Source organism: Geotrypetes seraphini, chromosome 2, assembly GCF_902459505.1.
Source record: "Geotrypetes seraphini chromosome 2, aGeoSer1.1, whole genome shotgun sequence".
Lineage (NCBI taxonomy): Eukaryota > Metazoa > Chordata > Amphibia > Gymnophiona > Dermophiidae > Geotrypetes > Geotrypetes seraphini.
The window spans coordinates 250,668,634-250,681,705 of record NC_047085.1 but is presented as its reverse complement, the minus strand read 5'-3'; the positions used below and the strand labels follow the sequence as shown (position 1 = coordinate 250,681,705).

Genomic DNA, 13,072 nt, shown 5'->3' with positions numbered 1-13,072 from the left:
GTGTTTCTACTTTGTTCTTGTGTTCTGTTTTGTTGGGGGGGTGGTTCTTAGCAAGTGGTTGGAGGTTCGTGCTCAGAGGCTCCAACTTGTTGGGACCTCTTCCTGGAAGAACATGCAGACTCACATGGCAAAAGTGTGCTGCTAGCAGGATCAGTCCTCTGGGACACCTAACTAGCCTGCTTTCGTATTTTTGGTGTTTTTGTTTTTTAATTTATTTATTTATGAATTTGAAATATAATATCAAGCATTAAACTTGTACAGAAAAAAAATCAAACCAAATACAATCTACAACAATCCAAAAATAAGATTGTTAGACAAGTAGATTACTAATAAATATAAAAGTTACAATGGCTTAACTTAACTCAAGTCCTCAAATTGGATCCAAAACTTGCACATAGCGAGTGAAATAGAAGTAAACTTAAACTTAAAGAATCACTGTCTTAAACTGAGCACAAAATGCATAACTTTCTAATGAACTTAAGATTTTCCTTTATCCAACCGGGATATAGACAAGAAAGTAGTTAATTGACAAGGTTCAAAGAAAACATACTTATTCATTTGGTGATGAACAATACACTTGCAAGGGTGTCGCAAGTAAAAAGTAGCCCCTAAAGCTAACACTCCTGGCTTAAGTAAAAGAAATTCACGCCTACGCTTCTGCGTTTCATGTGATACATCGGGAAACATCTGTATTTTATGTCCAAGACATTCTTTCTGTTTATTCTTAAAGAATAAACTCAAAATTCATGCCTTATCTGGTTGAAGAGCAACAGATATTATTAAAGTTGCTGGAGTCGCAATTTCTTTATCTGACGTCTCCAGTAACACTGAGACATCCATTACCTCTTGAGGTGCAGACCTCTGATGTTGATTTTGACCACCTGCAGGCAAATAATATACCTGAGACAATGGAGGTAAAAGTTTATCTAAAATTCCCAGAATTGGGGGGCGTGGCTTGGACGCGAATGATGACGGTTGGGTGAAGAAAAAGCTCCGTATAAACAAGCAGATATTTCAGATAAAACTACAAAAAAATTCTTGATGGTATGTTTCTAGGCATAATAAATTAAAGTCTACCTCCTTAACTGAGTCGGAGAGATGTTTTAAAGGGCGAGAATCGGTAGATAAAGGTGCCGTTTTTGTTTCCTGGGAGGCGAGGTGTGGAGGGCTGAATTTATCCGTCTCAGCGGCTCTTTATTATTACCAAAGAGGCTAATCCTAGATGCCGTAGCCCCGAAGAGGCTCCCTTCCCCCTCTTTGGCAGGATCAAATTTCAGCAGCGTAAAGCGCCAGAGAAAAAGTTTCCCGAAGGTGGGGGTTTGAAGGCGGTTGCTCAGTGCACCACGATCGCGACCATCTTAGAAAAAAAAAAAAAAATTGACAAAGTCTGAGCTGCATAACGACAGGGATAAAAGTTTTTTGAAATACCTGATGCCTGTCATAATTAGGGAAATAAGTTGTTTTGAAATATCTGTCCTCTGCTGGAAATGAAGCAAGGTTTGCAATAAAATCTGCTTGGCAACGGTTTTTTTTTAACCATTTCCTGGCTGCTAACTTCAAAAAAAAAAAAAAAATTGTGAAGGATAAATATCAATATAAATATCAATCTCTGCTGCTATAATTGAAAAAAGTAGATACAAGAGATTATAGGTTTTTTCATCATTTGGGCTGTGAGAGAAGGACAAATAAAAGGATTAATGATTTCTTTAACCTGAAGAAAAGTGACATTGAGGCAATTGAGAGACGCTGAAAATATATATATTGAAAGACTAAAGTAAATATACTGGATGGAATATTACTCTCCTCTGTAGAGGCTGCGATTGGGCTTATAAGAGGAGAGCCAGAAAAAGAAGACTACAAATTTTTTCTCTCAGCGCTGAAGCTAGATGTCAACAACGAGTTTGATAAATTAAATCTATAAAAGAATAAACAGCCATATCTAAAAAAGATCTAAGGAAAAGAAAGGCTACTAATTTGAATGTTATTGCCTACATAGAGACTGAGATTGGGCTTGAAAGAGAAGAAAAAGAAAGACTACCGATATTTTTTTCACAGCAATAGAACCTAAGACAAAAAACTTACAGTTGCTTTAAGAATACTGTAAAAAAAAAAAAAAAAAGGAGGTTGGCCTAGACGAAGGGTTGGATAAACAAACAGTTCCTTATATACAAATATATTAAAACAATTACTACCAAATATTCTTAAAGAAACTAAAATATATATTGAAATATGACTTCAACTAAACAAAATAAAGCTGACTTGGGAGCTGGAACATCGGGAAGCAATAAGAGGTCGAAACCAGAGCCAGGTACACCCTCTAAAATCCCATTACCAGCAGAAAAAAATTTGGATGTTATGGAAGAACTAAGACAAATAAAAGAAATTGTCTTAGATAGTAACAAAAAACTACAAAAAGCAATGGAAGACGCTGCAATCCTAACTAAAAGAGTGGACATCACAGAAAATAGAATTTCAACATTAGAAGATATTACAGAACAATTAAATACAGATATGGATCACAGCAAAATCATATGGAAAGAAATAACGGAGATAAAAAAAAATCTTGAAGACAGCCGGAATCGTGAAAGACGGAATAATTTAAGAATAATCGGATTACCTGAAGGAGTGGAAAAGAATGATCCGATTGCATTTCTTGAAAAATTTCTACCTAAAATACTACCATTGAAATTTAAAACGGAACTGGAAATTGAAAGAGCTCATAGGATTCCAACACAAAGAAATAACACTCAAACAGGTCCAAGAACTTTAATTTTCAAACTTTTAAGACATCAACAAGCAATTGAAATATGCCAAATAGCTAAGGAAATCAAAAATCTTAAATGCCAGGATTCAAAAATATACATAGTCCCGGACTTTGCAAAAGAAACAGCAACAAAAAGAAAACAATTCTTAGACATGAGACCACAGCTAAGATCTCTAGGAGCTAGATTTGGGCTCCTCTACCCGGCGATTATGAAGGTAACCATTGCTAACAAAACGCAAAACTTTACGGATCCAAAAAAACTACAAGAATTTATGAATCAACTGGAGCAACCTATGACAATCTAAAGAACATTTAATGGGTTCATACTAAAGACTATTGACCAATTTTAGAAAACTTTGACTTATATGATAGTGAACTTCAATAAAAGAACATTGGTTAAAGATAGATCGGAACGGAAAGCAATGGAAAAAGAACACACAAGGATCGAATTAAAGACTTAAACAACTTGCAACATTCTCCATGGAAAACAAGAAAACTGAAAAATACAAAAATTCTAGAATTCTACTCAGAATAAATAGAATAAACTTACTGGCAGGAACGAAAATGAATTGAAACACATCTCCGAACTCAAATGATGATGAAGAAAGTTTTTTCAACAAACTTAAAGATGTACTGATTGGTTGAGAAATTTTGAAGGTGGAGTAATCACAAAGAAGATTATAAAAAAAAAAAAAAAAAAAAGACGAATTGATTGGTTTGTCATAATTCCTGTTGAAGGCAGTAATTCAGGTTTAATTTTGCGTTCCAGATATACTAAAATGCGTTTCAAATACGATATATATGAAAAGAATATATCTGAAACGCAAAAATTGCCTGAAAAGTTGGTATGAAAGCTTTTTAAAGTAAAAATAATATTCCACCTGAAAAGAAATGAATTGTAATTGAAATGTTCTTAGATATAAGTAATGTAATATATCATTCTTATGGATTTAAAGAAATGCAAATATAGAAAATAATCTTTCAATATATAAGAATGAAAACTTTTTACTTATTCTTATAATTAATAATAAAATAAGAGAAATATACAGAAATAGAGAAAAAATGGTAGTACTTTAGATAATTATTAATAGCTTGTGGGAGTTATCTAAATCTAACCTCAACCTGCGTATCCAAGTTTTCGTAATTAATGAGGGGGGGAAGGGAGGGATAAAAGGGATGGGAGGGAATAAAAGGGAAATATATAAGGTAATCATGGGTGTAAAGGAAAAAAGAGAAATGAAATACTTAAAACATTGGGAAAATATACATATTTTAATACCTGAAAATTTAAAAATAAATGGATATTAAAATTATGTCTTTAAATGTTAACGGTCTAAATCATATGATAAAAAGGAAAAAAGCACTATCATTTTTAAAAAGGCAAGATGCAGATATATGCCTTATACAAGAGACCCACCTCTCACATATAGAATCTAGTAAGCTAGAAGGAGGCTGGGTCAAACAGTGTTTTTTCTCACCAGCTATAGGGAAAAAAGCAGGTGTTGCTATTTTAATTAATAAAAAATGCTCTGCTTCATTTAAACTAAAAGCTTCAGATATTCATGGAAGATGGATAATGGTGGAAATGAATATGGGAAATACTACCATGACGTTAATCAATATATACGCCCCTAATTCGAACCAAAATGAATTCTTTAAAACTCTTCAACAATTGATCATACCACTGGCTACTTCAAATCTTATAGTAGCAGGGGACTTCAATGCTGTAATGGATCCTTTATTAGATAAAAACCCAAGTAGAGTTATGAAATCTATGGGACTAGATAATTTGATTCAATCTTGTGATTTAATAGATATATGGAGAATACTTCATTTTGATGGTCGGGAATTTTCTTTCTGTTCTCATGTTCACAATTCCTTTTCAAGAATAGATTATATCTTTACTTCAAATCATCTTGCACATCAAGTGACACAAGCAGCCATTGATCCAATTATTCTATCTGACCATGGTGGAGTGTGGATCAAAATTAAAACTACAGATCAAAATAATAATAGACCAATTTGGAAAATGGATAATACACTGTTGGTTGACCAAAACTTTTGTGAAAATCTCCTAACAAAAATGAAAGAATTTTTTCAAATAAATGATAATGATGATATTAACAGAGAAATTTTATGGGATGCTTTTAAGGCATCAATTAGAGGACAAATAATTTCTTATTCGGCTTTTCTAAAAAAACAAATTAAAAAACAATTTTTAATCTTAGAAAAAGAGATTAAAAATTTAGAATCAAAACTTATAGAAAAATGGGAATATTCTATTCAACAAGAATTATTAAAATTAAAAGGTAAATATAATGAGATCTCATCTAAGATGATTAGGAAAGATTTATTTTCTCAACAAACATTGTATTATGGTAATTCAAACAAATCAGGAAGAATATTGGCAAATTATCTTAAAGCGAAAAAAAGAAAAACAAAATTAATAGCAATAAAAGATGAAAATGGAAATACATATACACAAATTGAACCTATTTTAAAACAATTCTTAAAATTTTATAAATCTCTTTATTCTTCCGAAAATTATCTAAATAAAGAAAAAGATGGTTTTGAATTTTTAAAAATGTTAGAGGGTCCAAAAATTCCTGAACATATAAAACGAAGTTTGGAAGAACCAATATCACTAAAAGAATTAGGAACAGCTTTGAAGTCCCTTAGAGTTGGATCCGCTCCAGGTGGTGATGGATATACAGTGGAATTTTATAAAACATTTCAAAATTTTTTATTACCCTATTTATTAAATCTTTATCAATATCAGCTCAATAAAGGTTGTATTAAAGGCACTATAGCAGAATCTTTGACTATTGTTTTGCCAAAGTCCAATAAAGATCCCACTTTGGTCTCAAACTATAGACCAATATCTTTAATAAATGTAGATGGAAAATTATTAGCAAAAATACTTGCGCTAAGATTAGCTAAAGCTCTCCCCCATATAATAGGTATGCATCAAACAGGATTCGTTGCTCAAAGACATTCATCTCACAATACCAGATTAACATTCCATATGTTATATTTAACAAAGAAAATGAATGAACCTACTTTTGCAATTTCATTAGATGCAGAAAAGGCCTTTGATAGAGTAGAATGGCCTTTTATGTATCAAACAATGGAATGGTTTGGTATAGGTCCTGGATTTATACAAATGATACAAACAATGTATAGCTCCCCCTCTGCTAGACTATATATTAATAATACGTTTTCAGAAAAATTTAATCTACAGAGAGGAGTTAGACAAGGATGTCCCTTATCCCCTTTGCTGTTTGATATTGTTTTAGAACCCTTAATATTAGCCATCCAACAAGCTAAGGAGATACAGGGTATACCTCATTCAGATAAGGAATATAAGATATCTGCTTATGCAGATGATTTATTACTATATCTGAAGAATCCAGAATCCACCATTCCACATCTACTTAAATTGATTGAGAAATTTGGAAAATTTTCAGGATATAAAATTAATTGGAATAAATCAGAGATTCTTCCACTAAATATACATTGTACAAAAGGTTTATTTAAAACATTCCCTTTTATTTGGAAGGAAGAATATATTAAATATCTTGGAATTTTGATAACAAAAACAGTAGATGAAACAATGAAAATTAATGAAAAATGTTTATTACAAAAAATAATAGAAATGTGTGAGCAATGGAATCCTTTGCATTTATCTTGGTGGGGAAGAGTACAAACTGTAAAAATGATGATTTTACCGGTAGTATGTTACCAAATGGGGATGATACCAGTTTTTTTTCAAGATTCGTTCTATACAAAAATAAATAGGACTTTGACAAAATTTATATGGCTTAATAAAAAACCAAGAATTGCTCTAGCGTCATTACAAAGACCAATTAAGGAGGGAGGGGTAAATTTTCCCAACTTTTATAGGTATCATCAAGCCTATATCTTACGTCATGGTATGTATTGGATCCTCCCAGAACCCACAGATAATATTCCAGACTGGTTTTGGCTAGAATGGAGGCTTATGTTTCCATTACGTCTTAATCATGTAATTAGTATCAAAATACCAAGGTTATACAAAGATCATAAAATCTTTATGGATACCTGGAAAACTCTAAAATACATAAGTAATCTTACTCAAATTCCAATTAGTAAATCAACCAACCAAACTATATGGCTAAACCCCAAGATCAAAATTGGCGGTTTTAAAGTCATCTGGAAACATTGGATGTTAGCAGGCATTCGTACTTTGGATGATGTAATTAAAAATGATAAAATGCTGGAGTTTTCACAATTGCAACAGAAATTTGGTCTCAATAAAACACAATATTTTAAATGGTTGCAATTGAAGCAATCTATTCAGAAAGGGTTCCCTGAATGGAAAGACCTCGCTAAATATCATAGTTTGGAATTCTTATGTTTCCAGATGGACTCAATAGGTCATAAAGCCGCACAGTGGTATAAATTAATATCCGGATATATAAATAAAAAACCAAAAAATGGTCTTAGAGACATTTGGAGCATTGAGATAAAACACCAAATTAGTGCATCTCAATGGCCACGACTTTGGTCTTGGAGGCTAAAATGTACGGTGTCAGCATCTATGAGACAAACTTGGTTTTTTCTTCTTCATAGAGCTTTTTGGACCCCTACTCGTTTACAAAAAATAGATAGTTCAAGATCTAATAGATGCTGGCACTGTCATATTGAAATTGGGACATTAGATCATCTTTTATTCTTTTGTCCATTTATCCTATCATTCTGGAAATCAATTTGGCCCCAAATTAACAGAATGTTAGAAAATCCAGTAGCCTTGACATATGATACTATATTATTTGGAACAACTATGAGAGCAAAAAGCCAAATTTCATCCAGTAATAACAAACTTTTATTTATTTTAACTGGAATTGCAATACAACAAATTACATTCAATTGGAAACAACATGATAGATTGAATTATATGTTCTGGTGGAATTCGGTATGCCACATATATAAAATGGAACTCGCTATTGCAACACACAAAGGATACATGAATAAATTTAAAAAAATATGGGGACCATTAACAGATTTTTGTAAAGAAGGATAACTTTTCCTATAAATAAAACTTGGAAATTTCTGAAGACCGTTAACATAATTTCTCTAATGAACTTTTCCCATGATAAGATAATTGTAAAGAAGGGAATGGGGTGGGCTTTTCAATTTTGAATATTACATACTAAATTAATATTTAAAGAATGTACAATAAAATTGATTTATGTATTATTGGTTGGGAAGGAGGGTGGGACAGGGGATTATTATATTAATGTTTAACTTGATATTAATATATGAGTTAGTCAAGTGTGTATTTAAGTTTCTATTGAGTTTATTTGTAACACTTGTTGTAACACAAAAAAAATGAATAAAGATTTAATAAAAAAAAAAAAAATAAAAAAAAAATAAAAATTCCCAGAATTTCCTGAAAATATCTTTTGATCATTTCCCTTGGTGTCACCAAAGTGACTTTGGAAAAATTAAGCAATCTCAAATTATTACTTCGTACAAATTATTACTTCAACATTTCAATTTTCCTCCTAAGGTTAATGTTATCTTTAATTATTGTCTCTTGAATCTTTTTGGAGGAAATTAAATCATGTTCCACTTTCTGAATACTGGATTTAGAGTCACTCAATTCCTCTTTAACTTCTTTCAATTCTTTTGTATGTTCAATCAGTTTCCCTTCAAAATATTGAAAATGGGGATTAATGGCTTTTCCAAAATTAGCCACTAAATCCCAAAGTGCCTCTAGTGTAACTTCAGAGGGTTTAATAGAACCAATGAATTGCTGGCCAGTGAAAAAGTTATCACCCAATGTAGAAATCTCTTTCCTCTCCTCCAGCTGGAAGTTCCCCTCAGAAGCTGATAATAACACCTCTGGTTCCTTGGCTGGGCTTTCCAAATGGAGCACCCCTCCTACTAAGCCCTCCAAAGCTGGTGAACTTGCCTAAGGGGAAGGAAACTGCCCTATCTCCGGGGTTTTCTCACCCCTTGGAGAGCTTATTGTCCGTGGCTGCGGGGGTGGAGCTCGAACGTCGGGGCTCAGAGTGGTATCAGGTCCTTGGAGGATTGCAGCGGTCTCGCCCAATCGCGGCTGCTCCTGCAGACAGCTCATCAACGCGACTGGAGCATTTTGCATATGCCATAGGATATCCTCAATTGAACCCAGCGGGACACCTCTGGAGCGGCACGAGGCAGCAGCGGCGCTTCGGCCGCGTTGCTTAGGCATGTCTGTTAGAAGGGCGAAACTTCCCTCTCTACCGCGAAAAGTTTTAAGAATCTTCACTAACTTCCAGGGCGTGTTACTCAGGTAAGACAGGGAGCAGCCCCTGCTTTCGTATTTTTGAAGCTCAGGGGCACGTCGTGCCCAGTCGAGCAGATAGGGATGAACCAGAATGACCTCCTTGTGCAAGGCTGCTGCCACCACCACCATAATCTTGGTGAAAGTCCATGGAGCCATGGCCAGACCAAAGAGAAGCGCACAAAATTGATAGTACTTTTCCAAAATCGTAAAGCAAAGGAATCGCTGATGGGAGGCCCAAATTGGAACATGCAGATAGGCCTCCGTCAGATCAAGAGAAGTCAGAAATTCCCCAGGCTGAACGACCAGAATGACGGATTTCAGGGTCTCCATGTGAAAAGACGGAACCCAAAGCGACCTGCTGATCCCTTTCAGATCCAAGATGGGCCAAAACGACCCCCCTTTCTTGGGCACCAAAAAGTAAATGGAGTATTTGCCTGTACAAAACTCCTGAGGGGGCACTGGGACTACCACTTTGAGGTCCACCAACCTTTGCAGTGAAGTGAAAGGCTGCTTACTTTACCTCACCGGAGGTCTGATGTGATAAAAAAACAAACAAACATAAAAATAAAACCCACAAGATTACATTGTATATTCCAAAGCAAATAACTTTTCATTCTAGTAATAAGTATTATAGCAGCATTTGTCAAATCAGAAATAAATCAGTTTGGACATATACATTGGAGAGAAAAAACCTCTTACGAACAGTGCCAGCATTTTTTCTGTAAGCATGGCGTAGTCTCTCTAAAGAAACTCTGCCACAGCATGAGGGTTTTATGCAGAAAGTATCTTTTTCTTAAAAGACCTTCCCCTGGCTATTATGTACCACCCTATTGGATAAACCAAATATCTATCTAACCCTCTCCTAGTCCACACCTCCATTCTTCCCTGGGGGGCCCTGGATAGGCATAGCTTCTAGAACTTTCTTCTTCTTGAAGTTTCCATTCTTCACACGGGTACAGAATCACTTTATCAGTTCTTAGGTTCCCGGATGGAGTGTTCTGCTGAATGGCATTTTTCTTTCAGCACTGTTCATTGTCTTTCCAGCACTGGTTGGTGTCCTTGAGAGACTTCACAGCAAGAAATCTACACACTCACAAGCCACACATTAGCATCTCAGCATCTGAACTGAAACCAGTTTATACAAGCCTGTGACTTTAGCAACTTCAGCAAAATGTAGGAATAGGTCTCACAACCTGTAAAAGTCTCCCATTGGCACCTGTCATCTGTCTCAGCAGCATCTGACGAAATGCCTGCTTCTTCCAAGCTGACAAGGAGAAGAGAGGAAATGATCTGGAAAGAGCCAGGGAAACTCCTTCACTTCCTCCTCAAAGCGTAAAACTGAAGAAACCTGAAGAATAAGCTCCTGCAGCTCTTCCTGGTGAAAAATGCACACCACCGATGCATCCTTGCCAACCAGCATCTCAGAAAACACAGACTCCCTCATCATCCGCCTCCTCTTGAGCAGGCGATAGTTTTTTGGGTAGCGCGCGCTTTAGTGCATGCTGATCCGGTGCGTGTGCTAAAAACGCTAGTGCACCTTTGTAAAAGGAGCCCTATGTCTCTGTCTCTACCTGCTGGCAGAGGAATATAAATCCATCCATTTCTGTGCCGGTCTGGAGGGACTAAAAGAAAGAAAATTAGCAAGTAAGAACCTAATTTCTCTGTTCTGATCCCTCTCAAGCCAATATTCTGCAGAACTGTCTGACTAAATGCTGCTGAATATTGTTAACCAGGGACAGGCCTCTCCTGCCCAATTAAATGGCTTTGAATTTCAGTACCTATCAAAATGTGACTGCAGATAAAAATCATATAGCCTTTTTAATGTAATGTAATGTAATTTATTTCTTATATACCGCTACATCCGTTAGGTTCTAAGCGGTTTACAGAAAATATACATTAAGATTAGAAATAAGAAAGGTACTTGAAAAATTCCCTTACTGTCCCGAAGGCTCACAATCTAACTAAAGTACCTGGAGGGTAATAGAGAAGTGAAAAGTAGAGTTAGAGGAAAAATAAAAATAAAATAAACATTTTAACAAGACAGCATTGATCTAAATACTTTGGAAGGTAGAAGAGAGGAGAGAAAGGAATAGAAGCATCGTGGCAAAGGGTTCCCGGTAGTGGCGGCTGGTCCTATTGCTGCTTAGGTGTAAAAACAGTTGATCTTCTTATTGGCTATTGAGTTTTATAATCCCTTGCTCTCTCTGAGGAATCTTTGCTTGTCCTTTGCTTTGTCCACATCTCTGAAGTACATTAATCTTAGCTCAGCAAGTCACTTGAGCTCATTTCTTGCAAGTCTCTCACATGAGTCTGCATCTCCTCTTAATAGGTTAGATGTACTAAATGATTTTCCCATTTTCTAGACATTCGCCTCATTGAAATCTAGTGTTCTTAATGTGAACTGATGCCCATTTATTGATAGCCAGTCATAGCCTTGTGCTTGTTGATCTTGCTTCTTTCCATTGTATTGAGAATTTCTATTTTTCTCTTCTCCTTAGGCCTCTTTTAACAGCAGAACAGAACCACTTGCTACACCTTGTGTTGCAGGAGATGATCATGCCTTCTGGGCAAGGCATTTGAATTGCAAGAAGAGTTTACCTTCTCTCCACACTTTATGCTTGGCAGCCAGTGAAGAAATATAGTTGTGAGGTTTCTGATTAGGGCCTTGGTGCAGACATCTTACATAGTACCATTGTATTGAATCTGTGAGTATATCCTCAACTCCTTTTCCTTCCAGTTTACCATATATACTTGAATATAAACCGAGATAAGTCCTCTCCCCCCAAAAAAGGGGGGAAACTGTTAGCTCAAATATAAATTGAGGGGTTTACATTGAAGTGAATTGTAACTCACCCCCACCCACGATGATGGACTTTTCTTCCTCCACATATCCCTTCCCTGCAGTTACTGGAATTTTTTTTCCCCCTCCTTGGTAACTGTTTTAAATGAAGCTCATTCCAAGTATTGGTTGTTTCCTCTGGGGCAGCTGAAGTGTCCTTCAGGGCCCTGGGTCTGTAGAAGGACTGACTCGCTGGCTGTTTGCTGCTTATCTGCTGCCAGCTGCAGGTAGCTGAGGGCTGCTGGGGAAGATTGGGAAATCTGGAGGCAGAACCACAGGTCCTGCTGTGAACCAGGAAGGGCTTGCAGCAGGAACACTCCAGAGTGGTAGAAACCCAGGACACCACAAGAAGAGAGGCTTCAGGCTGTTTTGGGGTCTGGTGGCAGAGGCTCCTTCCTCCTTTGGCAGATGCTGACAAAGGTTATGTGTTGGGCTGGTGCAGGGCCTTGAGAATATGCACATACTCAAGGCCTGCCAGCCTCTGCCCTCTCCAAAAATCTCAGAGTCGGCAGGCCTTGAACATGCACAAATGTCAAGGCCTTGCATCGGCCCAGCACATAGCTTTTGTCAGTTTCCCTGAAGGAAAAAGGTGCTGCAGGTTAAAGCCAGTAACCACTGGGGGCAGGGGATGGAGGAAGAAAAATGCCAGTAACAGTGGGGAGACTCAAATATAAACCAAGATCCCCATTTTTGGGCCCAAAAATCTCTTCATATTCAAGTATATACGGTATTTCAGCCCAGGGGGAAATTTAGCTTTAGTGCGTTTTTTACCACTAAAGTGGAAAGGAGAAAATGAGGATATTGTAATGAATATAGCACTTAAAATGTCAGCCTCTGAAACTTCTTTAATTATACATTGCATATATTGCATATTTGAAAATCACAGTTACATCAATAAAAACATGAAGTAATATAAATTCATGCACATGTACTTGCTGCAGTGTCGGTTCATTTTTTGCATGATGTAGACATATGGGGGCGAAAGCACTTTTTCTTTCCTGACACTTTTTCTTTCCTGACAATTCTGTGGCAATTAATCAAAAATTTTCTCACTGTACTCAGGGGGAGAGTGTGATGCAATGGTTAAAGCTACAGCCTCAGCACCTTGGGGTTGTGGGTTAAACCCACGCTGCAAGTCACTTAAACCCCCCCATTG

General features: G+C 36.2%; 1 protein-coding gene across 2 annotated transcripts in view; it reads left to right on the top strand.

The window, feature by feature from the left end:
- The window catches only part of LOC117353420 (40-kDa huntingtin-associated protein-like), a 76,335-nt gene extending 63,488 nt beyond the window's left edge, over window positions 1-12,847 (top strand). For both annotated transcript variants that reach the window (XM_033929337.1, XM_033929336.1), the window contains one exon: window positions 11,576-12,847. In XM_033929337.1, coding sequence (XP_033785228.1) covers window positions 11,576-11,657 — 82 coding nt within the window. In that variant the 3' untranslated portion in view covers window positions 11,658-12,847. The remainder of the gene's footprint in view (window positions 1-11,575) is intronic.
- Window positions 12,848-13,072: the final 225 nt, after the last annotated feature.